Below are 27,614 nucleotides of genomic sequence, written 5' to 3'. Positions count from 1 at the left end.
GAAATTCCAAGGAATTTGAGCACTCGGCAAGATTCCCGATTATAGTAGTAACAATTATCAGGAATTTTTGTCTCACCCACTCTGGACCATGATCTCGCCCAGGTGTTTGCAGATCGTAGAAGAGAAAAAACACTCGGAGAGTGCTAGAAATTCCGAAGAATTTTAAGTGCTCAGCGAAACCCCCCAAATTTCATCAGATGGATCATCGGGATGGTGGCCCTCCTCGATTTCCATAGAAATCGAGGAGGAACGGGGGAAGATCCTTCCTCAATGACGTGGACGTACGTCCGGTTGGACCCAAAGGCCCCTCCAGGAACGCAGTCCCCTGACACTGAATCCTACAGAGAGCACTCTGCAGGATCCTTCCTATTCACCTCGCCCTCCCGGCATAGTCATAGGAAGAGAGGGAATGGGGGAGGAAGACTGGATGCTTTCGCTCGCCTTGCTAGCAGAACTAGCAGCCGGAGAAGTGAGACACAGGCGGCCATCAACCTACAGTGATGGCTGCTACGAGAGTCTAGGAAAGCGTTACCGTCTGGAGAAAGAAAACGCTTTGCCCCGAGGAGGGTTACGAAACTCTCGTACTGCAGGCGAAATGTCTGCCGCCACCGAGACCGGTCGGTCACCATGACTGTCGTCTGGGTGGGGCTGAGCGTGCACCTGACAGGGGAGAGACCCGATACCATCCTCCAATGCGTCCCAGTCCTCATCGAGGCCGAAACCTCTCAAGAGGAACGAAGGGGGAGCCCACACTGGTCTCTGTGTGCAAAGTCCAGCGGGACCATCTTGTGAACAGCGGTGATGGTCACTCCGTGAGTCTAGGAAAATGTCATCATCCTCACCAGCCCCCCCATGATCTCCTCTAATTACTTGAGTGTACAACCTGTCCTGTCCTAAAGACCGAACAGGCACATAGGCTCTCGTGGCTGACCGAGAGAAGCGCACTCCTCACGATACCCCCTTGTCACCTCGCTCCTCCTGGTGTATCCCACTGAAGAGGTTGAAGGGACAGGTGAGGTAGATCTAACGCTCCTGCTCTGTCTGCCGCAGAACCGGTGGATGGAGAGGGCTGCAGGCGATCACCAACCTGCAGGTCTGGACCAGAGATCTCCCTGCGGAAAGTGCTGAACCGAGGACGGTAGCGTCGGTCTCTTGCGTTAGGGGAGCTGCTACCAGCCGTGCGGACCATCCGATCACGTGGTGTGATCGATGGTAGGGTTACTCGTAGCGTCCACCAACGCAGTGAGACCGCGCACCGTCCGTCATGGATGCGTCACAGTCCCAGAAGCAGGTGAAGCTGTTCCCGGGGACCTAGGGACCTCCTCCCAGTCTCGCCTCGTGTACGGTCAGATGGGACGTCAGTCTACCCTAGGGGGTACCGGGCGATCGCTGTGCTAGCGATCACCGGTCTGGCGAGTCACCTGGGCAACTCTTACCATCCTTCCGCTCTGTGCCTGGGTCCTGGCATTGAGCATACTCAAGAGGCCTGGACCCTGGCTGCACAGTCACCAGCAGGTGACAGTACACCTGGTGACGGCTGGTACCTCTACGGTCCCTGTCTTTCTCTTCACTGGGGAAGGAGAGACGGGGAAGGGAACCGGAGGACCAGCAGAAGACCCCACCTGTCTCACCGGACGATGAGACAGACCCTTAGAAGTCTCTGTGCGAGACTTCTTGGGGGGGGAATCGAGATCTCCTTCTTCCTCAGTTGGGAAGCCTTGGAAGAAGTAGAGAAGGCGGCAGAAGACGACAACAACAACGAAGATGAAAAAGATGACGACAACACCTTCCTCTTCTTCTTCGCCAACTTCCTCAGGATGGTAGAAGGTTCTCCCATCCAGGACACGGCTGCGGTGGCTGCCGAAGCAGCAGGAACCAGCGCGACCTGGGAAGGAGAACCTGACGGAGCAGCAGTGGAGAGAACGCTTCCCCGAGGAGGGTTACAAAACTCTCGTATGGCAGGCAGAGCATCTGCCACCACCGAGACTGGTTGGTCGTGCAAACATGACCGTCATCTGGGTGGGGCTGAGCGTGTACCTGACTGGAGAGAGCCAATACCATCCTCCAACTCGTCCAAGTCCTCGTCGAGGCTGAATCATCTCAAGAGGACGGGATGGGGAGCCTCCACCGGTCTCTGCATGGACAGTCCCGCGAGACCGTCACGTCAACCCTGGGAACCCAGCAATCACCGGCAAGGCACGAGTCACCTGAGCGACTCGCTCCTTTCATTCCCACCCCGTTGCCCGAGTCATGAGGGGTGAGCGGACTCGGCGCCAACTACTCTGGATGCATGCGAATCCAAAGATTACGTGCAACTCAGGGAACTTATGAACGGGAGCGCCTGACACAGTAGTCTTAGGGCAGAACCTCATAGGACTAGGAGCAGAAGTGCAAACTGAAGTTTCCGCTTCTACAGCTCCCGACACGCTAGGCCCAGGGTCAGCTACCTTCTCCTTCTACGGCAAGGAGCCTTAGGAGTTGAAAGGGGTGGAGACTCATGAAAATATGATGATCTCGAAGAGGAGGATGACGATACTTGACGAACTCTCTTCCTCTTCAATTTCTCCAAATTCTGCAAGACTTTTACCATCAGGAATAGTTAATCATCACAGGGCAGCAGTGAAAACTTCGTTTAGTGACTCAACTCCAAGGTAGTAGTGGTAAATGAATATGATTACCAGCAGGGGATCAGTACACACACTCGAGGATCAGTATCACAACATGCTATGAGTCACAGGTACAATTCCAAGGTTAGGATAACCAATACGAAGAGCAACCAATACTGCTGTAAACACTAATCACATGTTATTCTGTAAAATAAAGAAAATATGATTTAAAGTAACAAGGATACTCCTCTCGCATCCAAGGGCACCGCCCTCCGAAGTGAGGAGATCCCCCAAACACCAACACCACACACCCCCTCTTCTAACTTCATCCGATAGCTAGTGAAAGGATGAAGGAGAAGAGAAATTACTAGAAAAAATAAAACAAAGGACAAACGTCTGAAGTTCCCCTCGGTAATTCCCAAAGCGTAAGCATAAATTTCGGATGAATACATGTCTCGTCACACACACACACATTCAAGGATCAATATCACTCACGTTAAATACATATCTCGTCCTCACGTTAAATACATATCTCGTCCTCACATTACAGGGCGAAATTATGTAAATAATGAAGATGTTGGCATACCTTTGCTGCCGACCCTTAACACAAAGTAGAAAGTCGGCTATAAAGGCTATCACAAATAGTGGGTTTGCATATCAATTGAATTGACTGAATTTAATATTAATATGAAACACAGTATATACATATTTATTTAAAAAACAAAAATAAAAAAGAAAGATCCCACCAGGAAAATGATCAACGGCCAGTCAGCAAGAGCTCACAAACACGTCTTCATTGGAAGACGGCCAAGGCAAAGTAGAGTGTTTATATCCGGTGAGGCTGGCCTCACCAGCCACACGGTAGTTACTACCTAACCCCCTTGTTCAAGAATTTAACGGTCGTAATTCCAGCTACGCCGACACTACTCCTTATGTAAAGGACCGAGGGATTGTATATAGTGTAGGAACAAATTTATATTCAAGACAACATTTTATAAAAAGAAAAGCACCACTATGATAAGGTATACATATTAGGGTGTCATCCTCACATTTCAAAAGTATAAGCCTTGTGCCTTTGATTAGGGCAGAAAAAGTACATGCTGAACTGTTGCTTAAAATTATCAAAATGGTAACTTACAATTGGTTCTTGACTGTGCTTCCAAAATTGGAGATGTGTACTAATCACAGGGCTTTAAAAGAATTTACAGTAATGAGTAAAAGTTGATAAGTTTAAGGATTAATTAAGACTTTTCTTCTTAGGCCGGGTACTCATTCACAGGTTTACCTGTCAGTCTCCTTGTCAGTTCTTTGAAACTGATGTTAAAACATATGAGTGGACAACAGTTTGTGGACGGATTCAGTCCATTCACCAGAATTGATGAACAGACAGAATTACCCAAAGTTCTTTCGACTGACTGACAGGTGATTGCACGTGTGGATGGGTAACCAACGATTTTATGACAGTTCACAGCTGGATTTCGATTGGGAAGGATCTCAGTTGCTCGGAATATGAATGAGCTACGTATAGGCCTAATTAATTTCACTGTTAGGACCTGTAGACTGTAGTGAGTCCAAATCATATAATAAACAAAAACTATTTCTATGTGATGAATATAATTTGGTATAGGCCTATGCCAGTGTCCTGCCTTTTTTATGAAAGGTGTTACAAGTGAAAGTAGGCTTCATGGTCCATTTCATAAATAAATAACCCCCGGGTCTAATTTAGCCTTATTCATTAATATTGTATGAGAATAGATATCACAATTTAATAGGCAATATTTAGACCATGTTTTGTTACGCTTTTTTGCTGCTTTCATATTTTGAACTGATCACCCAGCGGAGCTTCCATCACTGCCATATAGAGTTGCCACGATGAAGGCTAAGCAAGAAATGAGGGCAATGAACTCGAGTTGACTGTCCAACTGACAGTTCTACTATTTATGTGTGGACGCTCATCCATCAAATGGTCATGGGTGGACTGACGGGTAAACCATTGCGTGAATACTCCGCCTTATACAAAGAACAAACTTTCCATGAGGTTTATATTGGCTAAATACAATACCTGTATTTTGTCGCAAAATACAACTAAACCAAGCTCCTCTGCTTGATAATAGAAATGGTTTTGGACCCAATACATAAAAATACTAGCTTTAAACCAACCTAAGAAGAGAAAAGTACCAAATCACAGGAAACTTCTACATTTCCACTATAAACACCACAGATGTTTGAGATGTTCAACCATAGCAGGTTGAAGTGTCCAAGTTCCAAATATGCATACCCAACAAATGCAGACAAGCTGCTTACTGCACTTGGCAAAGGAATTTCCTCTTCAACTCATCCGTCAAGGGATTAATGGGGACAGGTTGGCAAAATAAAGTTTTTACAATGATTAAAAGATTATTTTATACAAATCCACCAATCATTTATGTCTCTATACCTCAGCTCAATAAAGTTCCCAAGATAACAAGTCTTTTGTCCGCCAAACAGAAGAAAAATGTAGTCTAACCACACAAAAACACTCAGGTTAGTATTGACCCATAACCTCATTTTTTGTGGAAACTATACACGAGGGAACGAGTTTTGGGAACAGGGAAGAGAGCACTCATTGTATAATTAACTGGTTTGTATGATAGGACTTGTTTGTTTCTTCTCAAAGTCATTAATTCATAGTAGCCGTAATGTGTGTAAAACACAATCTCCAAACATTACACAGATGATGTCTCCCTTTCCATCTTTTAAAGTATGCATCAGAGTTATACAGCAGCCTTGATGGCTGGTTTGGTCTTTCTTTGTGAGTGTTATTTCTGATACACATTACACTCTTACTGCCAGATTTTTCTTATTTACTATGCTCATTTACATTTTAATACCATTTCATGCATTACAGCACTATCAACTTGTTTTGGGTATTGTTTTTGGATAATTCCCATATCATTATCATTTAAAGGGTAGTCTTCAAAAGTCTTGAACAATTAAATGGATCTTAAGTAGCCCCCCGATTCAGTGTCTGGCAACTGTGAATATTTTTCTCCTTTGACTGTTTTGTTCATGGTTTTTTGTTTAACTAATGTAAGGATTTTTTATGCTTTTTAGTGCATTACAACTCATTTTTAATAAATTGGTTTTGTCAATCACTTACTTATGTTTATATCATTTCAGTCTTGTTAGGAATATATACAGTGGGCCCCGTATTCGCGTTCTCCGGATTCGCGGACTCACTGATTCCCGGATTTCTCTCTGCACCATATCTACCCATTATTTGCGGGAGATTGGCCTATTCGTGGGGTTTTCCGACAATAAATAATCACTAATTAGTGTACTTTTATGTTATTTTCAAGCCTAAATACATTTTTATGATACAAAAATGATTTACTAATTTTAAAATATTAATACTGATCAATACTGTATTAGTAAGTTTAATAAGATTAAATGATATCACAAAGAATGAAGGAAATCCCAGTCTACATGCATCTTTCTTTTGAACTCCAGGTCCAAGCTGAGGTCCAACAGCTGTCAAATATATCAAGAATGTGACAGGAGGGGAGGGAGTCTGTGTTCTCTCTCTCTCTCTCTCTCTCTCTCTCTCTCTCTCTCTCTCTCTCTCTCTCTCTCTCTCTCTCTCTCTCTCTCTACTGAGATGACAGATTTTTATGGTACATGTATGTATAAAGGGATTTTGACGAAGGAAAAATCTATTTCTGGGTGATTGGCTCGTGTCGCCCTATGAAAGTATCCTTAATATCATTCTTTCTAGGTAAAATTAGCCTAAAATTACCAGAGAAAAAACAAAATTAAGAAAATGTCAGTAAAACTGACTCGCTCACCCTCTTAAAAAAGAAGTGTCGGTATGATATAGGGGCGAGTGTGGAACACTACCACGAGACAAACACCAATTAGAACTTCCTATCAGAATCCCCCCACCTAGAAAGAATGATATTAAGGATACTTTCATAGGCCGACACGAGCTGAGCCCAGAAAATATGTTTTATTAATATTTTCAAATTATTCTAATAATAATAATAATATAAGTTTTTATTGAAAGATATTGCTGCATCAGCTGCATTCAACTTGTAAATAGTCTTCTCTATTTTTCTAACAATAGCTTTCTCTCTGCTACTACAACTGGCGAGTATTGCGCCGATATTACTCATCAGGAGGAGGCAAATTTCGGGGATGATTGCTTAATATTTATTTATTTGTCACATACATGAACAAATAAAATACAATTCGATCTAGTGGCCAACGTTTCTCTCGGTATCATCCGAGCATGATCACGGCAGTGGATCGGAGTAGACTGTAGGTGTTGTCAGATCTACTCAATATATAGCGGCAGGTCAGCGGGGGTCAACCGCGAGCTGCGTTTTCATTGGCTGGTGGCGCAATGCGCTCCAGCTATTGGGGTTGAAAGAAGTTTTCTTCAAGAACGCGTTCTCGTCGTTGAAAGGTTGCGCTGTTGCAGCCTAGCTGATCGTCGAGGCTGGGGCAAGGACTTCCCCGGGCGCTGTGTCACGACGGCTCGTTGTCATTGGCTGATGGGCTGCTTGTCTCATCTGGTATTCTTTGATCGACGAGTGTCGTTCGGTCTGGTATTATTTGTGCTATTATTTATGCACATAGGTCTCCTTAGGTTGGTGGGGAGGAAGAGGACTTCCTGCGTCGTATTCAATGAGGGCTTCTCTTGTTGTATGAGGAGTGCCTCGAGCAGTCGCAAACGCCGTTGGTCAGGAGCCCTCCCTATTATCTTAATATTCTTGATAATACCGTCGCGGGAGATGGCTTCCTGGTGTGCTGTCATGGTATGGTTTTTAATTGCCCCTTCTTGTGCGTGGCAAGAATCCTCTTGGACAGTTTCATAGAAGTCATACCAACGTAAGAGCCGGGACATCCACGGACGGGGCATGAGAATTGGTAGACTACATTCGACTGTTTCAAGAGGTCTCTTGCTGGGGGGGTCGGGTTGTTCTTCATGATAAGGTCGCGGGTACGTCGATTCTGGTAATAAATCACGAGTTCGAGTTCTTTGTCGACTTCGGTGGGGGTCACATTTTCTCTGATGATTTTTTCTCAATGCATCTTCGTCCTCACGGTTGACGTGCGTGCATTCTGCTTTGTAAAACAGCTTGATCTTCTCATGGGGGTGGGGCTGCGGTCTCTCACTCTCGCTATACCACCGATCCAACGCTGTTCGGACTTCTTTATTAATAAGAAGTCCGAACAGCGTTGGATCGGTGGTATAGCGAGAGTGAGAGACCGCAGCCCCACCCCCATGAGAAGATCAAGCTGTTTTACAAAGCCAGAATGCACGCACGTCACCGTGAGGACGAAGATGCATTGAGAAAAATCATCAGAGAAAATGTGACCCCCACCGAAGTCGACAAAGAACTCGAACTCGTGATTTATTACCAGAATCGACGTACCCGCGACCTTATCATGAAGAACAACCCGACCCCCCAGCAAGAGACCTCTTGAAACAGTCGAATGTAGTCTACCAATTCTCCATGCCCTGTCCGTGGATTGTCCCGGCTCTTACGTTGGTATGACTTCTATGAAACTGTCCAAGAGGATTTCTTGCCACGCACAAGAAGGGGCAATTAAAAACCATACCATGACAGCACACCAGGAAGCCATCTCCCGCGACGGAGGTTATTATCAAGATATTAAGATAATAGGGAGGGCTCCTGACCAACGGCGTTTGCGACTGCTCGAGGCACTCCTCATACAACAAGAGAAGCCCTCATGAATACGACGCAGGAAGTCCTCTTCCTCCCCACCAACCTAAGGAGACCTATCTGCATAAATAATAGCACAAATAATACCAGACCGAACGACACTCCCGATCAAAGAATACCAGATGAGACAAGCAGCCCATCAGCCAATGACAACGCGAGCCGTCGTGACACAGCGCCCGGGGAAGTCTTGCCCCAGCCTCGACGATCAGCTAGGCTGCAACAGCGCAACCTTCAACGACGAGAAGCGTCTTGAAGAAAACTTCTTTCAACCATAGCTGGAGCGCATTGCGCCACCAGCCAATGAAAACGCAGCTCGCGGTTGACCCCCTCTGCCTGCCGCTATATATTGAGTAGATCTGACAACACCTACAGTCTACTCCGATCCACTGCCGTGATCATGCTCGGATGATACCGAGACGAAACTTGGCACTAGATCGAATTGTATTTTTATTTGTTCATGTACTGTGACAAATAAATAAATAACTATTAAGCAATATCCGAAATTGCCTCCTCCTGATGAGTAATATCGGCGCAATACTCGCCAGTTGTAGTAGCAGAGAGAAAGCTATTGTTAGAAAAATAGAGAAGACTATTTACAAGTTGAATGCAGCTGATGCAGCAATATCTTTCAATAAAACTTGTTTGAAAGAGGGTCTCCTTCCAAATCAATAATAATAATAATAATAATAATAATAATAATAATAATAATAATAATAATAATAATAATAATAATAATAATAATTTAGTAGGGAAAAACTCTCTATCACGAGAGTATATATAATGTTCTAAAGGGTCCACAATAATACAAAGTGGGAAAAGTCTGTGTATAATTTTGAAGACTTTACTGAAAGCTTTTGAACCCTTCCCTAGGTTCATCTTCATTTTGGTCTGAAGATGAACCCAGGGAAGGGTTCGAAAGCTTTCTGTAAAGTCTTCAAAATTATACACAGACTTTTCCCACTTTGTATTATTGTGGACCCTTTAGAACAATAATAATAATAATAATAATAATAATAATAATAATAATAATAATAATAATAATAATTAATAATAATAATAATAATAAATAACTATAATTACAAAAATCACATGTAAAAGTATTTTACAGAAATACTACAATAATCATTCCATTTCTCTCTCACTCTCTTACAGATTTGTATGTTTTTTGTATGATAAATAAATGAATTACTAGTTTTCAAATATCAATATTAATGTAAAATGCAATAATATAAATTCATTAAAGAAAATATTAAAGTGAATTAGCAAGATTTTAGTATATATAAATAAGGGATTTTGACGTAGGAAAAATCTATTTCTGGGCTCAGCCGTGTCGCTCCGTGAAATAGGTTCCTTCAGCAATATTTCTAAGGTAAGATATTGCTAAAATACCAGAGAACTGCTAAATTGGACCTGCCAGAATATTCCAGCTCGCTCACCTTCATTTAAAAGGTGTCGGTATAGATCTGGGGCGAGTGAAACTCACTACTAAGAATGAAAGAAAATCCATCTTACCCCGCATCTTATCTTTGAACTCCACGTAGCCAAGGTGAGATGGCTGGGGTCCAACAGCTGTCAAATATATCAAGTAATGTGCAGGAGGGTGAGTGCGTTGCCCACTCAAGATCTCTCTCTCTCTCTCTCTTACTGAGATGAGAGAATTTCCATGGTACATGTGTATGTTATTAACACTCTTACGCCGAAGCCCTAAAAACCAAAACGTCTCCCGTATGCCGAGGCGGGTTTGGAGTGAGCACGGAAGCGGAAAAAATAATTTTTTCAAAAAATCACAGCGTGCTTAGTTTTCAAGATTAAGAGTTCATTTTTGGCTCCTTTTTTTGTCATTTCCTGAAGTTTAGTATGCAACCATCAGAAATGGAAAAAATATCATTATCATATATAAATAATGCGATATATGGTAGCGAAAAAAAAAATTCATACATAATTGTATTCAAATCGAGCTGTGCGAAAAACGGTTAAAGCTAACAAGTTACTTTTTTGTTGTTGTATTGTACACTAAATTGCAATCATTTTTATATATAACACATTGTAAAACGATGAAAGCAACACAGAAAAAATATTATCACAAAATGATGCATGAATTCATAACACGTGGACGTAAAAAAATGTTTTTTTCAAAAATTCACCGTAAATCTAAATATTGTTCTAGAGACTTCCAATTTGTTTCAAAATTAAGACAAATGATTGAATATTATGATACTGTAAGAGTTTTAGCTTAGAATTGCAGTTTTTGACCATTTCGGACGAGTTAAAGTTGACCTAATGTCAAAATTTTTATATATATTTTTTTTATATGCAAATATTTTTCTTTGTATTCTTCATGAATTTGCACACATTTTCATATATGAAACTCTATAAAATGCCTAATAAGAAAAGGAGCAAATATTAGGAGAATGCGATGTACTCATTTCAGAGATTCGCGGCCGTGAATCGGCGCGCGGAGGGAAAGAAAGTTTTTTTTTAAAATTCACCATAAATCAAAATATTGTGCTAGACACTTAGAATTTGTTTCCAAATGAAGATAAATGACGACTGTATATTACTAGATTGTAAGAGTTTTAGCTTACAATTGCGTTTTTCGACTATTTCGGTAGAGTCAAAGTTGACCGAACATGGTTTTTTTTCTATTTATCGTGATTTATATGCAAATATTTTGAAAATGAAAAAAGCTACAACCTTCAATCATTTTTTGTTGTATTCTACATGAAATTGTGCACATTTTAATACATAAAACTTAATGTAATGGCTAATTTTAAATGGTGCAAAAATTACAACAATTGCAAGAAAAAATTTCTGACTTTTTTCGGAAGAGTTACCGCGCGGACGTAAGGAAAATGTTTTTTTTTCTTAAATTCACCATAAATCGAAATATTGTGCTAGAGATTTCCAATTCGTTGCAAAATGAAGGTAAATGATTTAATATTACTAGATATAAGAGTTTTTAGCTTACATTTGCGTTTTTCGACCATTTCGGTCAGGTCAAAGTTGACCAAAGGTTGAATTTTTGGCACTTATCGTTATTTATATGAAAATATTTCAAAACTGATAAAAGCTACAACCATGGGTTGTTTTAGTTGTATTGTGCATAAAATTGCGCACATTTCCATATATAAAACTTTATGTAACGGCTAATTTAAAATGGTGAAAACATTTTGACAATCGCACGAAAAAATTTATCGGAAGAGTTACCGCGCAGACGTAAGGAAAAAGTTTTTTCATAAATTCACCATAAATCTAAATATTGTGCTAGAGACATCAAATTTGTTGCAAAATGAAGGCAAATGATTGAATATTACTAGAATATAAGAGTTTTAGCTTACAATTGCATTTTTCTACCATTTCGGTAGTCAAAGTTGACCAAAGGTTGAAATTTTGGCACTTATCGTTATTTATATGAAAATATTTCAAAACTGATAAAAGCAACAATCATGAGTATTTTATTGTTGTATTCTACATGAAATTGCACACATTTCCATATATAATACTCCATGTAACGGATAATCTAAAATGGTGCAAAAATTATGTCAAAGTGACAAAATAATTTTTGAGTTGTGTCACTGATACTTTTTAGTGCGATAAGAAAGAAATTCACGCTTGCGCGTCTGTGTAACGATTGTAAACAAAACAACGCCTTGATCCATGAACTCCCAGCATCCCCCAAGGCGCGTGATTCAAAAGTTTTTGGCTGGTAGGCCTATAAGTATTTTTCCGCGAATTTAAAAAAAAACTTTTTTCAGTCAACGTATAATACGTCCAATCGGCATACGGGTGACATTTTGACTCGACGTTTAATACGTCCAAACGGCGTAAGAGGGTTAATATTTTTGCATAATAATAATAGTAATATAACTATTTTCAAAATTCATGTGATAGTATTTTAAAGAAATACAATAATCTATCCATTTCACTCTTTTAAATAAGGATAACTCTCTCTCTCTCTCTCTCTCTCTCTCTCTCTCTCTCTCTCTCTCTCTCTCTCTCTCTCTCTCTCTTGCCACACAAGATACCTATGTCATAGTGGTAACTCTCGCCCTCTGTTTGGGCTAGAAGTGTATGTATAAGTATATCTTTAAGGACATTACTACATTTTAGGGTAAAATAATAATATACAGTACTAGTTTACAAATAATATTAAGTTTAATGAAATTAAACAGTAACAATAACATTCTCTCTCTCTCTCTAACTTACATATGTTTATTTGTTTTGTAGTATAAATAAATGATTAACCTTATAACTAATTTTCAAATATTAATAAGATTAATTAAAAATAGCGATTCCCAGTCTTTTTATCCACTTGGAGGAAGGTGGGGGGGAAGTAAATGAGTTTGATATATGAATTGGAGGGGAAGGAGTCGGAGTCTAGGAGTTATTTGCTCTCTCTCTCTCTCTCTCTCTCTCTCTCTCTCTCTCCATTATTATTCTCTTTGTCTCAGAAATAATTCATAATTTCACTCTTGATGGTCAGATACAGGATGTTGCCATTCAATGTTCTCTCTCTCTCTCTCTCTCTCTCTCTCTCTCTCTCTCTCTCTCTCTCTCTCTCTGTTATTGGCTGTAGGTATATATTTTTAATAGTAAAATGTTTAAGATGACTGAAATATTAATAATATAACCTCAAAGATTAATACAGTAATAGGTTAGTAATTTTAGGCATATTTGAAGTAGGATGTTATTTAAGGTATACATTTGGCATCTGAACTTTCAAGATAGGCAGTTATAAGCATTTTTAGTGGTGGTTTTAACTATTCGCGTGTTTTAACTATTCACCGGGGTGTCTGGTATGCATCCCCCGCGAATATGGGGGGACCACTATATCTAAATTTCCACTTACAACCTAGAATTTATTCAGCAAGATTTTGATTCCACAAAGCTTTAGAATTCATCTTAAAATTTTTGCACAAAGCATTAAAATTCATCTTAAATTTTCTAAAGTTATTTTTTCAATTTAACTGCACCGAATAATTGCTGTGTTATTAGTTTATAAAATTTTTCATAGCTAGGAATATCATCACCTTTGTGAATTGAAAATGTATAGTATTTATTATCTTTGTTATCCCCATATCATATTTACTTCTTACTTGTACTTTATTGTTATTAACAACCTGTTATTGCTACTCCAAACATTATTATACTATAATACTGAAAAAGTCTAACTGCATGTGTACTGGTGTTCTTGGTTCAGGTGTTGCAATTTTATGGCCCATGTTGCAAAGGTTCCCACGGATAAGCAGTGCTTGTAGGAGTAAAGTGTATTCTTCTGAGCTTAAATGAGTTATGTCATCAATCAAGTTTACTTTGCCAACCTTTTATGTTGACTTGTGGCAATGACATAGAGTGAGTTCATTATTGGCACTAACATAAAGTGAGTTCATAATGTTTCTTGCATAAAATGCACTATAATGACAAACATCTGCTTCTCTCTTCTTTATCTAACCTCGCTGTTTTTGCTGCCAACTCTAGGCAAGCTGCTGCTGCAAAAAGTGCCATTTTCCAGCAGTGCATGCATTAGGTTTAATACATACTATAGTCAATTTTTTTAAACCTGGCAAACTTGCACTTAGCTGCTTGTCGCTGATTGGATGAATGTCGTGTTGTCCGAATCTCTCAGTTTTGTTTTCACTCTTTCAGAATTGTGATTATACGGCCATAGATTGAGATAAGAGCCAAATTATGTAATGTTATGTTAATACCAGTTGTAATAAACTCAAGTATTAAGAAGTCACATACCAAATTATTATATAATAGTTAACAGTTATGAAACAACACTCTCCGAAGTTGTAGACTTGAAATATGTTTCAAACGCATGAGCTTTAATGTTTAAATTTCTAGCTAGATTTTTAGTGCAATCATGCCATTGGTTGTTTGAAAAAAAAAAAAAAACATATTTAATGTACAGTGCTGATGTTGTATAATGCTTAAGAACTAAATACTATCGTAGAAATGTAAGCTTGTCAGAAAATTTGGGGTGGAAGAGTTGTGGGAGGAACAGCCTCGGGATTGACAGAACGTTGTACTCTCAGCGGGAGGTTCAAATGCGGGTTGTGGTGTTCTCGTCTTCATAAAATAATAAAGATGTTTATATATCATAATGTTCATTTTTTGCATTTCAAAAGTACTGCTCACAGAATGTCATTAATGTTTTAGGATATGTATAAAGTTGCTGTTGCTGTCGCCTTCATGATTTCTTTCATTGTCTTCCTAGGGCCCTGTGAAGTGAAATATTGAAAAACATTCATTATTATATTATGGCACTGACTAGTAAGCCTACTGCCAGCAGCATGTATATGCCTGGTGTTTGAAGCGCCTTCACCTCTGCTTTGTTCCATATCGACTCTTGTGGCCATGGCTGAAATAGGGGGAATCGACGACAGTGAGCCAACTACTTGATAGCCGATTCTAAGCTGACTGATGATGGCGGTGTGTGCAGACGACAACTCGCCGGCTGTTCCTTTCTCAACTCCTCCACCCCAAATGTTTCGGCAAGCTTACATTTTCTACGATAGTATTTTGTTCTTGGGCGTTATATAACCTTCAGCAATGTACAATAAATATGTTTTGCTTTTTTCCAAACCACCAATGGCACGATTGCGCTAAAAATCTAGCTAGAAATTTAAACATTAAAGCTCATGCGTTTGAAACATATTTCAAGTCTACAGCTTCGGAGAGTGTTGTTTCATAACTGTTAACTATTATATAATAATATGGTATGTAACTTCTTAATACTTAAGTTTATTACAACTGGTATTTACATAACATTACATAATTTGGCTCTTATCTCAATCTATGGCCGTATATCACAATAATTCTGGAAACAGTGTGAAAACAAAACAGAGAGATTCGGACAACACGACATTCATCCAATCAGCGACAAGCAGCTAAGTGCAAGTTAAGTGCAAGTTTGCCAGGTTTAAAAAAATCTACTATAGTACTCAGTTTACTCCAAGACTTGTTTTAGCCACAATGTAGTTGCCTAGTGAGTTGTGGAATCTTCTGTTCAAGGGAGGAGCAAATTCATTCCTGCATTCTGCCAAGTCTCCTGAATTTCAGCATATCACTCTTATTTTTTATTCCTTCATATTTATTTATTTACTAATTTTTCCTATGACTTTTCTCTTTCCTGAAAGACTTAAAGAAAGATGAAATGGGACTTGTTTAAGCTTGCTTTGTAATAAAAAATTTAAAGTCTGCTTGAACCTTTGAAGTTCCAACGATTCAACTCTATGACAGAAAAATAGGTGGAACTGAACCACGCAAAGAAGCAAAAATACTAGCATTTAATTGTTCCCTTTAATTCTTTCTAGCTAGTAAAAAGTATTGTTATCTTGAGTAAACAGTTAGAAGTACAAGTAATTTGTTGGGCCAACCTAGTACAGGCAGTCTCCGGGTTACGACGGGGGTTCCGTTCTTGAGACGCGTCGTAAGCCGAAAATTGTCGTAAGCCGGAACATCATAAAAAATACTAAGAAAACCTTACTTTTAATGCATTGGGTGCATTGAAAACTATGTAAACTGCATTCTTATTGCATTTTTCATCAAAAAAACCTTCAAATATTGATTATTTTGCATTTTTGGTGTCATATTTCATCTGCCAGATCAGTGTTGTCGGCGTCGTAACCCTGGAAATAATTTATGATGAATATAATTGAAAAGCACCTTAACCTGGGAACGTTGTAAGCCGAACCCGTCGTAACCCGGGGACTGCCTGTACATGGTTTCCTGTTCTAGACAAGGGGCTGATAAGTGAAAACTGCCATTAACTGAAACTCGAGGATTTATGGCACTTATGGTGCCAAGTTTCAGTTAATGTCACAGATAACTGTTAATGGCGCCTCTGTTAGGTATGTTATGATGCCATAACTCTATTATCAGCACATTATGGCGCCGATAACCGAAACTTGGCCTGTTATGGCACCATAAATTGCCAATTTTATGGTGCTAGAGAAGCAACATAAAACCTAATTGCCATTAAGCGAGTCCACCAATAACTGGGGACTGCCTCTACGGATTCCTTTTGGGAATTTTTGTTTCATATTCCGTGAGATGTTCTGAAATGGATTACATATGAAAACCAAGGTTCCACTGTAGTGCTGCGTAAGACATAAAGATGTATCCACAAAAAATAAAATATTTTTAATTATGCTGTCATAAAAAAAATCTAACTAAAACTAAAATGTTCATTATCACTTACTTGAAAGGGTTTCGCCTTTTCACACCTTGACCTAATGAATCATTAGTCTGTCCATGTACTGGGGCCAAAATCTGCAAGGTGTTTGTAGAGCTTATCATACGAGCTTGCAATGCTTTCCGTTTTGCCTTTAATTTTCTGACTTTCATAACATCTTCGGGACGAATCCATGCTGGAGACTTTGCAGATGAATCTCTATTCATGATCATACCTGAAAAGTATTTTACATTAATTCAAAAATGTTATTTACATGACAAAATTAAGTTTCATTTATATGTACTTACCGAGTAATTACTTAGCTAAACGTTTTCAACCACCACAGCCTAAAAATTCCAAATTTATAGTAGTGCTTCATTTGTTTTGGGTAGGTGGCAAACCCTGTCCACATTCAGGGAAGAGGAACAACATAGCAAAGAGCTCAATTCGTTTGTGCCCTGATCTCCATATGAGGGGAGGGAGGGCTCCGATTCTGAAATTACGTACTTGATAAGTATATGAAACTAAATTTCATCATGAAAAATGATATTGTTATGATACAATAAAGTTTGTTCATACTTACCTGGCAGATATATATATAGCTGTATTTTCTGAAGTCCGACAAAATTTTAAAAACCAAACCTCCGGCACACAGCAGTGGTCGGCCAGGTGGTTAGTAGCCCACCCTTCCCGCCGCTGGGAGGCGGGTATCAGGAACCATTCCCGTTTTCTATTCATAATTTTTATTTCCACTGTCCCCTGAGGGGAGGTGGGTGGGTACTTGATTATATATATCTGCCAGGTAAGTATGAACAAACTTTATTGTATCATAACAATATCATTTTGTTCATGAAACTTACCTGTCAGATATATATATAGCTGAATCCCACCGTTGGAGGTGGGAAGGGACAGAATAGAAGGATTTTGGGAAACAAATGCATGCAGATGATTTACATCTTGGTTCCACCTGTTAGCATAGCTGGCTTCGTGGTTATTGCCACGTAAGTCTGCTTGTGCTACTAGAGTTGCCAGCGAGGTAGAGACCTATATAGCTGGTGCACTCCAGATGATCTGTCAACAGGGGCGAGACCACGACGTGACTAGACCATATTGACCATACCATGAGGGCTAAGAAGTAAAATAAATATATATATATATACATCACCACCTGACCAACCTAGCCAAAGTTAAGGTGTTTTAACTAAGGCTTAAGAGTTAAGAAGTCGCCATTGGCGGCGACTCAATAACTAAATTAAGAGCTCTTCCTAACCATTTTCTACGGATAGGATGAGTGGTACTTCTTGCCCCAAGATTGTGTCTGCAGACACTATGGCCCTAGCGAGCAGCAGATCTCATATGCCGTCTTCACATCCCGCAGGAAGTGTGAAGCGAACACAGAGTTGCTTCGCTAAAACGTGGTACTCAGTATGATACTGAGTGCCATGCTCTGTTGAAATGCTTCCGAGGCCGCGCCCTCACCTCGTGAGCATTCAGATCAAAAGATTTCAAATCTTTGTGCAAACAAAATGAAGGAGCCTTTTTGAAAGAACTCCTCAACACTAAAGCCAGGGTCTTTGATATGGGCAAGTCTGGTCTTTTTCGGAACACTGCAGATTGTCCGAAGGACTTCGACTTTCTTTAGTTTTATGTAGATAAAACTTGAGAGACCAGACAGGGCACAGGACTCTCTCTGGCTCTTGCCCAATAACTTTTGCCATCCCTTGATTCCAAGCTCCTGGCCCAAGGACAAGACGGGTTTCCATTCTTAGGCCACAACGGAAGGTTTAGCGAACACACCGCATTGTGTTCCCTAAAGCCAAAACTTCTGACGATGGCTTAAAACCTCACTAACCCTCTTTGTCGTATCTAGAGCAGTTAGAAAATAGGCCTTTCTGGTCACGAGCAATAAGTTAACCAAAATGAGAGGTTCGAAATGCTTTGACATCAAGAACTTCAGACTACGTCTAAGTTCCATATAGAAAGCTTCGATCTGGACATGCACAGTCAGTCCGTCTGTACTAATGTCAGGTGACCGACCAGTTGACCAGTCAGACGAATCAAGGACAGCAAGGCTGTACCCTGAAGACCATATGGCACTATTCTTCGCTGAAGGATGAGTGTCTGGACTGCCTGGGCGATTCAAGCTAAGCAAACCTTGGGGGGTGTATCAACGCAACCCAACGTTGTTAGTGAATCAACTCCTGAGCAACTCCTGACTCGAGCTTCTGGTGCCAGGAGAAAGGAGCGAGGGGCAAAAAGGCGATTCAGTCCCGAAGGACGAATGCCTGACAGTCCAACCTGGTCTCGTAAAACGATCATCGGGGGTGTATAAACGCAACCGACTTCGTCAACAAGAAACTCAGGGCTACTATATGTCGCCTGATCTCGCACGAGTGTCTGACTCCGAGAAAACAGGTGAGACAAAAAGTAGATGGTGAGAGAGTTTCGAGATTCCACAGAACTCAAAGATCGTGAAGGGCTTTGTTGCTTGACAGAAGCAAATCTCTGAGCCCAAAGGCCATCAACAACATATTTGCGTATTCTTTAATAGTTGTGACTGCCAGCTTATCCCATTCTTCAAACGGAAAGGGAAGACGGTAATCTTATGCTGTCAACATCTCAATAGTCTGAACGTGGTCAGACTCAGAGCGGAGAGGTTATAGGTACCTTTCGTGTTAGAGTAGACCGACTCTCTCGGAAAAGGTCCTTGGAAAGTGAACTAGGAAGGACGTGACCTCTGTGAATCTAGGATCTTGAAGGCCAACATGGGGCGATCAGCGTCATTGTCGCTCCCTGTGACGTCATAAATCATCTATTACATTTCCTAAGCATTTGAAAAAGGGGAAAAGAGACTAAACATCCATCCCCGTTCAATATCATAGGATGGCGTTTAATGGTACCGCTCCCGGATCGAGAATAAGGGAGCAGAGAAGAATAAGCCTCTTCGTCCTCAACATAGCATAGAGATGAATGAAAGGACGTCCCTAAAGTCTCCACAACTCTCAACATACTTCTAAAAAAAAAGATTCCACTCGGAAGTCAGTAGTTGCTGCCGTCGATCGAGACGATTCGTACGGACTTTTGCAATCCTGTAATGAACCTCTAGAGGATCGTTACATTCTACGTCTGTTGTTATAATAGGCTCTTTCTCGTAAACCCGAACAGGGACCGAGAGAAGATACTTCCTAAGATATGAGAGAGCTGTGGAAGATCAGAGTTGATATGGACCACTGGTTCCAAAAACTCGTTTCGAGGACTGGAGGAACGACTGAATTGCTTCCACTTCTTTCAGATTATGATCCAGGACATCTGAAACCCTCTCCAGATGTCCGGCACCTTCTTTCTATCACCTCAGGTGATACTTGACGCACTGAGAGATGTTCAGAATCATTCTAGATCTCTAATAAAAATTTCAGTTTCCCGGTAGGAAAAACATGTAGAGGTCTGAATTGCAGTCTATTCAGGGAAACAAACTTCTTTAGGAAGGAAATGGTCCCCAGCAAGCTCATCCATTCCCTCACACAGTATGTTTACTTCCCTAATAAGGCTGCGCTTTACCTAAGCAGGAGAGCATATACTAGTGCAATGTTGCGGTAGACTCGTAGTCCTATACAGTGCAGTAACGAGCACCGAAAGGAGTAAGAGATATCTCTGTTGAACATAGTAAGGCAAAACGAATGCAATGTTTATTCATTCATGTAAGAAATCCCCTCAATCTTAGGCTAAAGTCCGTGATTGTAGGGCAGAGATACAGTTAGTCAGTCAATCCCGCAGGAGAGACGTAACCGCCAGCACAGAGATACGGTTAGTCAGTCAATCCCGCAGGAGAGAGAGACGTAACCTACCGCGCATGACAACGCACGAGCTGGTACTGGCTCGGTTGGACTGGAGGACAGTCACAGCAGCAGCTTACGATCGTCGTCTCTTAACTTTATGCCTGGGTTGACAGCTACCCTATTCTACGAAGAAATAGGTCCGTTATTTTTGAGCAGAAAGAGACTCTCAAGCTGGTATATTTAAGCGAAACAGAAAACGCTAAATATATAGATGCATTTGTGTCGTCATAACACTACCATACAACGGTAAAAGATAAATCGGAAACTCCTGGAAGGCTGCAGGGAGTAACAATTAAATGTCCTTAAAATAATAGACAATAGACCTCTCGGTTGCCATCCGAAGAGGTAACTACAGCAAGCGTATATGACTTGAACCAACCAGTAGTAAAATAACGCAAGGCAAAATATGAAATTATATTACAATAAAGTTTGTTCATACTTACCTGGCAGACATATATATAGCTGAATTCGGAAATACAGCTACATACATATCTGACAGGTAAGTTTCATGAACAAAACTTAGAGAATCGAAGCAGACAGCTCAAGCTTCTTATGTTATTGGACATAAGCGTTCATTGACGTAGTCTACAAGTCTATTTCTTGTACGAGTCTGCGAATGACGAATGAGAGCTCTTCCGAATCTTAGTCAATAAGAGCTTATCCGCTTACGCAATATAAAGTTAATGAGATGTTTGTCAATGAGAACTAACCCATTTACAGGACAAAGAGATATTTTGTCAATGAGGGGATACCCACTTACTTGACAAAACGATAGTATATTGTCAATGGGGGAAAGTCACTGAATTGACAAAACGTAATCCAGGAAGTCGAGCATTTTATTTTTCCGATTCCCGTCTCAAACGAGGCGGGGCAAGAATCCTGTTAAGAGACTGGGCTTACGGCAGGTAGAACGACGATGTTTCAATTCGGCAGCGTAGTCCCGACTAGGAACTAACAAAATCTATCATCTGAAAAACCCTTTCAGATGTGGCAAAGGAAGTCCTGTCTTGCGCTTTCCTGAAGAGCGTCCTTTTGATGAGTGCCTTTGCAAGAATCCTACTGAACGTTGCCGAGAGTCCTGACGTGCAGGACGTCGAGCTTTTACATAACCCGTAACTGCCTTATCGCAAAGTCTAGACTGCGGTAGAGCAAACGAGATCTTCCCTTGAGCTTTCCTTAACTCCATCCACCTTTGCGAAAAGCAATATAATATTGACAGAGACCTCTTGAATTCACGAAACCCGAGGTCTTGCTGGGTTTCGAGAGACAAAGTTGTCTGTTCACTTTAAGCTTCCTCCGAAGCACTGCTTACTTCACATTCTTTGCATGTGAGGTATAAGGTATCACCGAAGGTAGAGGTAAAAATTCTTGAGGCCCAAATCGTAAACAAGAGCTTGAAGAGTTCAACAGAAACGTTCAGCCAGGCAACACACCTGGCGTGCGCTGGTGCGCGCTCGGCGTCCACTGGGGCGCGTGCTTGGTATCCACTGGCGCGCGCTCGGCATCCACTGGTGCGCGCTTGGCGTGCACCCGCACGCGCCTGGCGTCCATCCGAGCATCCCGTCCAAGCCGAGCGTCAAAAGAAGCATGCAGAAAAGCGTCACGCTCCTGACAGGCATCAAAACAAGCGAGAGAAACTGCCTTCAGGGAAGAGCGATACATCATCGGAGAGAAATCCGACTGCACGAAGCAGTCTCAAGGAGAAGGGTTGATCGTGTGAGAATACGAGGGGCGAGGGAACGCCTTCTTATTCTCACAGTAACAAAGCTTGGACGTCCGCTCTCAAAAGCGTCCTGCTACTAAGACTTCTATTTCATATTTCTCGGTGGAAAGACGTACACGTGATCAGGCGACGTTCACCTTCTTACTTCTCACTGAAACGCATAACGAGAGAGAGAGGACGTGAAGCGTCCTCTTCTATAAAACTTCTATTTAGAGGGCGCGAGTCCTTCCGAAAGCTCCAACCCCTGCGCGGGGAGGACGCTTCGGAGGACGAGAAGCAATCCTTCAGGATTCGTGCACGTGCACGCACTTTGGCAGTCTGGGGATTTTCATCAGAAACTGCCGAAGGCACGCCAGATCGGTGGGGGTTCCTCGTAACCCTCCTTCGGCTTTCGACATGCTCTCTCCCCGGGTCCTGGGAGTCAAGCAGAGGTCCCGGCCTAGAGGCGAAATAAGGCCGATCTGACGCACCCTCCACTACACAAGGGGCACTGTCACTGCACTTAACCACTTCACTATTGCTCTCTAAAGCAAGCACTTTCGATTCTAAGTTACGAATCGAAAGAGTATTAGAGAAAGGGCAATAACCTCTACAGACACTGTTTTAGGGCCCGAAGGCAACATTACAGGGTTAGGAGTAACAATAACAGAAGTAGCACTCTTCACAACAATGAAGGAGAGCGATCACCTTCTTGCAGACATATTCATAACCCGTAGGCCATACTACAGGGTTAGGCAAAATAAAGTCTACAGGAAGGTTAGCAGGATCACTACCCTGACTTTTGTTTACTGATTAATTGCGTACATACGAATCATACGTCTTCCTTACGGAATTAGACATGTTTACTGATTAATTACGTACATACGAATCATAAGTCTTCCTTACGGAATTAGACAAAGTCTCACACTCCTTACATGACAAATCTCAACAAAGAAGCAAGACTCATACCCCTTGTGCATACCAAGTGCGGATCTACCGAAGCTTTCGGTAGCCATACCCTATCTTTGCAGACAACACCCTCTGAAACTAGCCTAACTAGATTCAGATATCTTATGCAAAAATGAATCAAATTCAAATCAATTTAAGATAGCGTATGCCTAGCCACAAATCCAAGTAAATAAATTAAAAGAAAACAATTTAGAAATTACTTAGCGGTCAATGAAGTTTCCAAAATCCTAAGACAGGTTGTTTTCCAGTACCACCGGTCGACAAGGAAAAATTAATGGAATGTAAAAACGGGAATGGGTTCCTGATAAACCCGCCTTCCCAGCGGCGGGAATGGGTTACTTAAACCACCTTGGCTCGACCACTGACGTGTGACCTGGAGGTTTTTTAAAATTCTGTCGGACACTTCAGAAAATACCATCTATATATATATCTGAAACAGGTACAGTTTCAATGAACAAAAAAATTTTTCATATAGTAACTTACTAAGGTAAAGTTGCTGAATCCACATTGACAGGAGGTTGGATTTCATGAACAAAAAATATTTTCATATAAGTAACTTACTAAGTAAGTTGCTGAATCCACATTGACAGGAGGTGGGATACATGGACATATTCTACTCCAAAACATTTAGAAATTAATAACCTTAAAAAAGAAAAGTTGCTAGCATTGATAAAATGCTTGTTGTTTCTCTACCTGGTAAGAGAGATACTGCAGGTGGATAATGCCTCTGGTTGGCGCTCCTCTTAACCTGTCGTGATGTGACAGTATAGTCATGGGTCACCACCCCTACTTTAGGTGGGAACTTTGCAGTGTAGGAAGGCTTCCAATGGCTAACAAAGTCTAAAAAGGTGCCCTTGCCTTGGGCATAGAACAGATATCAAACCAGACAATGCTGTCACCTACACTGCAATAAAATACCACACCCAAACCACTAAAAAACTGGTAGATAATCCAGGTACAAAGTACCCCCAGGGTCCCCCTGGACTCAATACCCTGAATCAAGGTGAGGAAATAGAGGAGGGAAAGAGAGCTCCCTGTGCTTCCTCTCCCAGCCACAGATAAAGGTCCTAAGGTACATACTACAATTTTCAAACACGGTTTCCACTTCTTTCAAGTAATGAAGGCAGGAAATCAAGTCTCTCAGAAAACATGAGAGCATTTTTCGCCATTGGATGTAAAGGGTTCCTAACTGAGCACCGGAAATGACTAGAAGCTCCTCTGATCTTTTTGGTCCTTGGCAGTTAATATCCAAGGGCTCTTACTAGACAAAGATGCCATTCTTCTTCCTCCGGTCCAAGGATGTCCATAAGTTTTTGGATCATGTCAAGATTAGAACCCAATATCTCCATGTCAAGAACAGCAAACCCAATGATCCCCATATAAAGAATGGCCAATGCAAATGTCTTCATGTAAAGAAAAGCAAACCCCTGACAAGATATGTTCTATGTTTTATGAACAAGTGAAAATAGGGAAAGCATTGGAAATATGAACTCAGTTTATTGATGAACTCATTTGCTGACAAAAAATAAACATAATATTCCATTTCCTTTAAAAATTTTGTTGAAAAATTACTTACTGAAAGGATACTGCATGACAACTGCATTACAGTACCCTGATAACCTCTCAACCATCTTTTTTTCCATCCACATGAACTAATTTAAATAACCTTGTAGAAAAGTGCATCTGCATCCTTGCATGTTCTGAATTTCAGCCTTGTGCTTTGCCCAGTATGATTCTATAAGTTGTGTGTGAATGCCTATCTGTGGGTCAACAAAGTGCAAAGAATGGTTGACAGTTCTGTGGTGGTAGTTTAGATTATTGGCTATTTGTCTGTAAGCACGCCATTCATTGCTGTGCATACTTCATCCAGGTCTCACCACTTTTTTTATTACTGGCAGGAGTGTCTGTTGGTCTCTGTGCTCAACTATTACCATATACCCATTTGCTGGTGATGTACTAGTATCTACCAAGCCAAAAATCACAATTCTTTAAAGTAACTTGTATTTTTCCTACATATACAAACCTGAGCTCCTTTACATTAGGAATTACTTTCAGTGTAGGCTGGAATTTGACCGATGAAGATTTAACATGTGTAGTTAGGCAGTAACTGCTTGTCCAGTAATCAGGAATCCCCCGCCTGACTGGACACATTCCACTTTGCTTTAGGCCCAGGAACAGATTAAGGGGTGGCATGAGATGGGCCTATATGTAAAGGACCTCATGTTTGTGTAGTTAGGAAAAATACAATTAACTTAAAAAAAAATGTGATTTGTTCCTACACGATATACAAACCCTTGGTCCTTTACATTAGGAAGACTCACAGATTGGTGGAAGGAATCTGAGTGAGCCTCTATGAACAGACTGGTGTTTGCCCAACGAAAGGTTTCCCTCCTGGTCGTAAGAGCAAGGAGGGAAACCTGGCCTCTGTCCAATTGATCGAGTATGGCAACTGCCTAACCAAAGACCAGATCTCTGGACCACTTCATAAGAGGGAGACATGCGTAGTCTCTATGAACAACAAGAACCTTTATAGTCGATAGCATTATGCCAAGGTTCCCCTCCGCCCTTCTTAGGAAAGGGAAGGATACATGCTTCTACATCCTAATGAAAGGATGGAGCTCTTTAAATATAACTTACCTGCATCAGCCACTAGTTCCAGTGTGTGACAACTGCAACTCTCTGCCCGCAGGAAGAATGAAGAATGGAAAGGGGAAAAAGAGAGGAGCCAGTCACTCTCTCATTCACACCCACATTCATAAGGTTCACAGAGGCGAGATGCAACCTTGTCCAGTTAAAGGAGTTGGGTAAGCTACACCAAGGGTCACAAGGAAAATGTATCCAAGGACCTTTGGGTTAAATGCCAAAGGTAGAAGGATGTGGAGGTGGTCTGAAGTTCTCCTACTCTCTTTGCTGATGCCAGGACCAGCTAAAAGTCTTGAGGGTCAGATCCCTGTCTGACGACTCTCGCAGAGGATCATATGGTTCACAAGTCAGGCTCTTCGAGACGAGAGTCCTGTCCCACTTAAGAGGCCTGAGTTCCTGGGTGGGCAAGACCTCTCAAAGCTCCTCATAAATTTCCATGGAAGTGGATATTTCCATGCCTCGCAGCTTCAGGACCAGGGCCAAGGCGAACCTGTAGCCTTTAACTGCAGACACAGAGGAGCTTCGCTCAAAAAGAAAGACTAGGAAGTCCACAATCTGCTTAAAAGTGGCTCTGAATGGAGAGAGACCTTGTCTACGACACCAACCACAGAAGATGGCCCACTTTCCCTAGTATACTGCTGCAGAGGACTGTCTGAGGTATCCTGCCATCTCTGTTGCTGCATGGCAAGAGAAGCCTCTCGCTCACAAGAGATGGCGGATAATCTCCAGCCGTGAAGACAAAGGGGCTGTCCTGCTGAGTGGTACCGTTCTATGTGTGGCTGACATAGAAGATTGTGCCATAGAGAAATCTCTCTCAGTGCCTAGGAGAGAAGAGCCAACAGATTGGGATCATCCAAAGATTCTAGGTGATCAGCACCCTGCTGATCACCTTGCAAATCAGACAAAACAGGGGAAAGGTGTATACATCGAAATTGTCCCATGGATGTTGGAACGCGTCCTCTGCAACCGCCCATGGGTTCGGAACTACGGAGGAGAAAACCTGAAGTTTCCTGTTGTGGCGAACAAGTCCACGACTGGAAGCCCCCAACCCCCAAGGTCGAACAACCTTTTTTACCACGTCCATGTGAAGGAACCACTCTGCCCCTACCACCTGATTCTGGTGGCTGAGCTTGTCTGCCACTACATTCCTCTTGCCTGGAATGTATCCGGCTGACAGCTCTACTGAGTGGGCCATAGCCCACTCGTGCACCTGCACTGTCAACTGATGAAGCCTGGTGTACCAGACGGTCACTGTCATCAGTGTGACGTCTTTCCACCGCAGTGTCCACCATCTCTCCTAGGAAGAGAGAGGAGGAACTCTGTACAGGTCCGTTGCGAAGTCCTAATGCAGCCTCACGCCCAGCCGACCTGGAAACTCGGGTAAGGACTGCATCCCTACACCTAAGTACCAGGTTGGCCCACAGGTTTACCGTCTGGTGGGCGAGGTAGGAGATGGCCCTAACCCTAGACTAGCAAAGTCTCCTGAAAGCCGGGTCCCCTTCAGGAGTAATATTCCCAGAGGTGGCCGTGACCTTGGACACTGTGAGGGACCACAGGTCCAGCCAGGAGACTGCCTGGAAAGCCGCCATAGCGGTGGATTCCAGGGCGAGTGCCTCCTGCTGCGAGAACCAGAGGTTCTCTGACAGGAGCTGCTGCAGAGACACTCCCAGAGTTAGCCTGGCTAGCTCCGGGTTAACCTGTTTGGGCGGCATCAGATCCTCGGATGGCACATAGAATTTTCTCTGTTGCAGTAGAGGAGGAAGTAGCTTAGACGACCTGCCAGACCAAAGCGAACCCTCCTGTCCGGAGCAGCTGGACCGAGAACAGCGGCCCTGGTCCCATGCGTCAGAGGAGCTGCTCTTGGTCCCCCTATCCGTCCAGTCCCGGTGGGAGCGGCAGTCAGGGGACCTGCAGAGACCACCGTCGCGTGTCCTCATGGCGCGTCGAACC

The 27,614-nt window shown here is 41.9% G+C and overlaps 1 protein-coding gene across 4 annotated transcripts in view; it reads right to left on the bottom strand.

Moving 5' to 3' along the window:
• LOC135207301 (protein downstream neighbor of son homolog) overlaps positions 1 to 27,614 on the bottom strand; it is a 315,011-nt gene that overhangs the window by 173,157 nt on the left and 114,240 nt on the right. The window contains exon 2 of one of the 4 annotated variants that reach the window (XM_064238975.1): positions 16,542 to 16,749. In XM_064238975.1, the coding sequence (XP_064095045.1) occupies positions 16,542 to 16,747 (206 nt within the window). In that variant the 5' untranslated portion in view covers positions 16,748 to 16,749. Of the gene's footprint in view, positions 1 to 16,541; positions 16,787 to 27,614 lie in introns of those variants that run through there. The other 3 variants (XM_064238977.1, XM_064238976.1, XM_064238974.1) reach the window with 3 other exon arrangements.

The sequence above is a fragment of the Macrobrachium nipponense genome, chromosome 32 (assembly GCF_015104395.2).
Source record: "Macrobrachium nipponense isolate FS-2020 chromosome 32, ASM1510439v2, whole genome shotgun sequence".
NCBI lineage: Eukaryota > Metazoa > Arthropoda > Malacostraca > Decapoda > Palaemonidae > Macrobrachium > Macrobrachium nipponense.
This window is presented reverse-complemented; position numbering and strand designations above follow the sequence as displayed.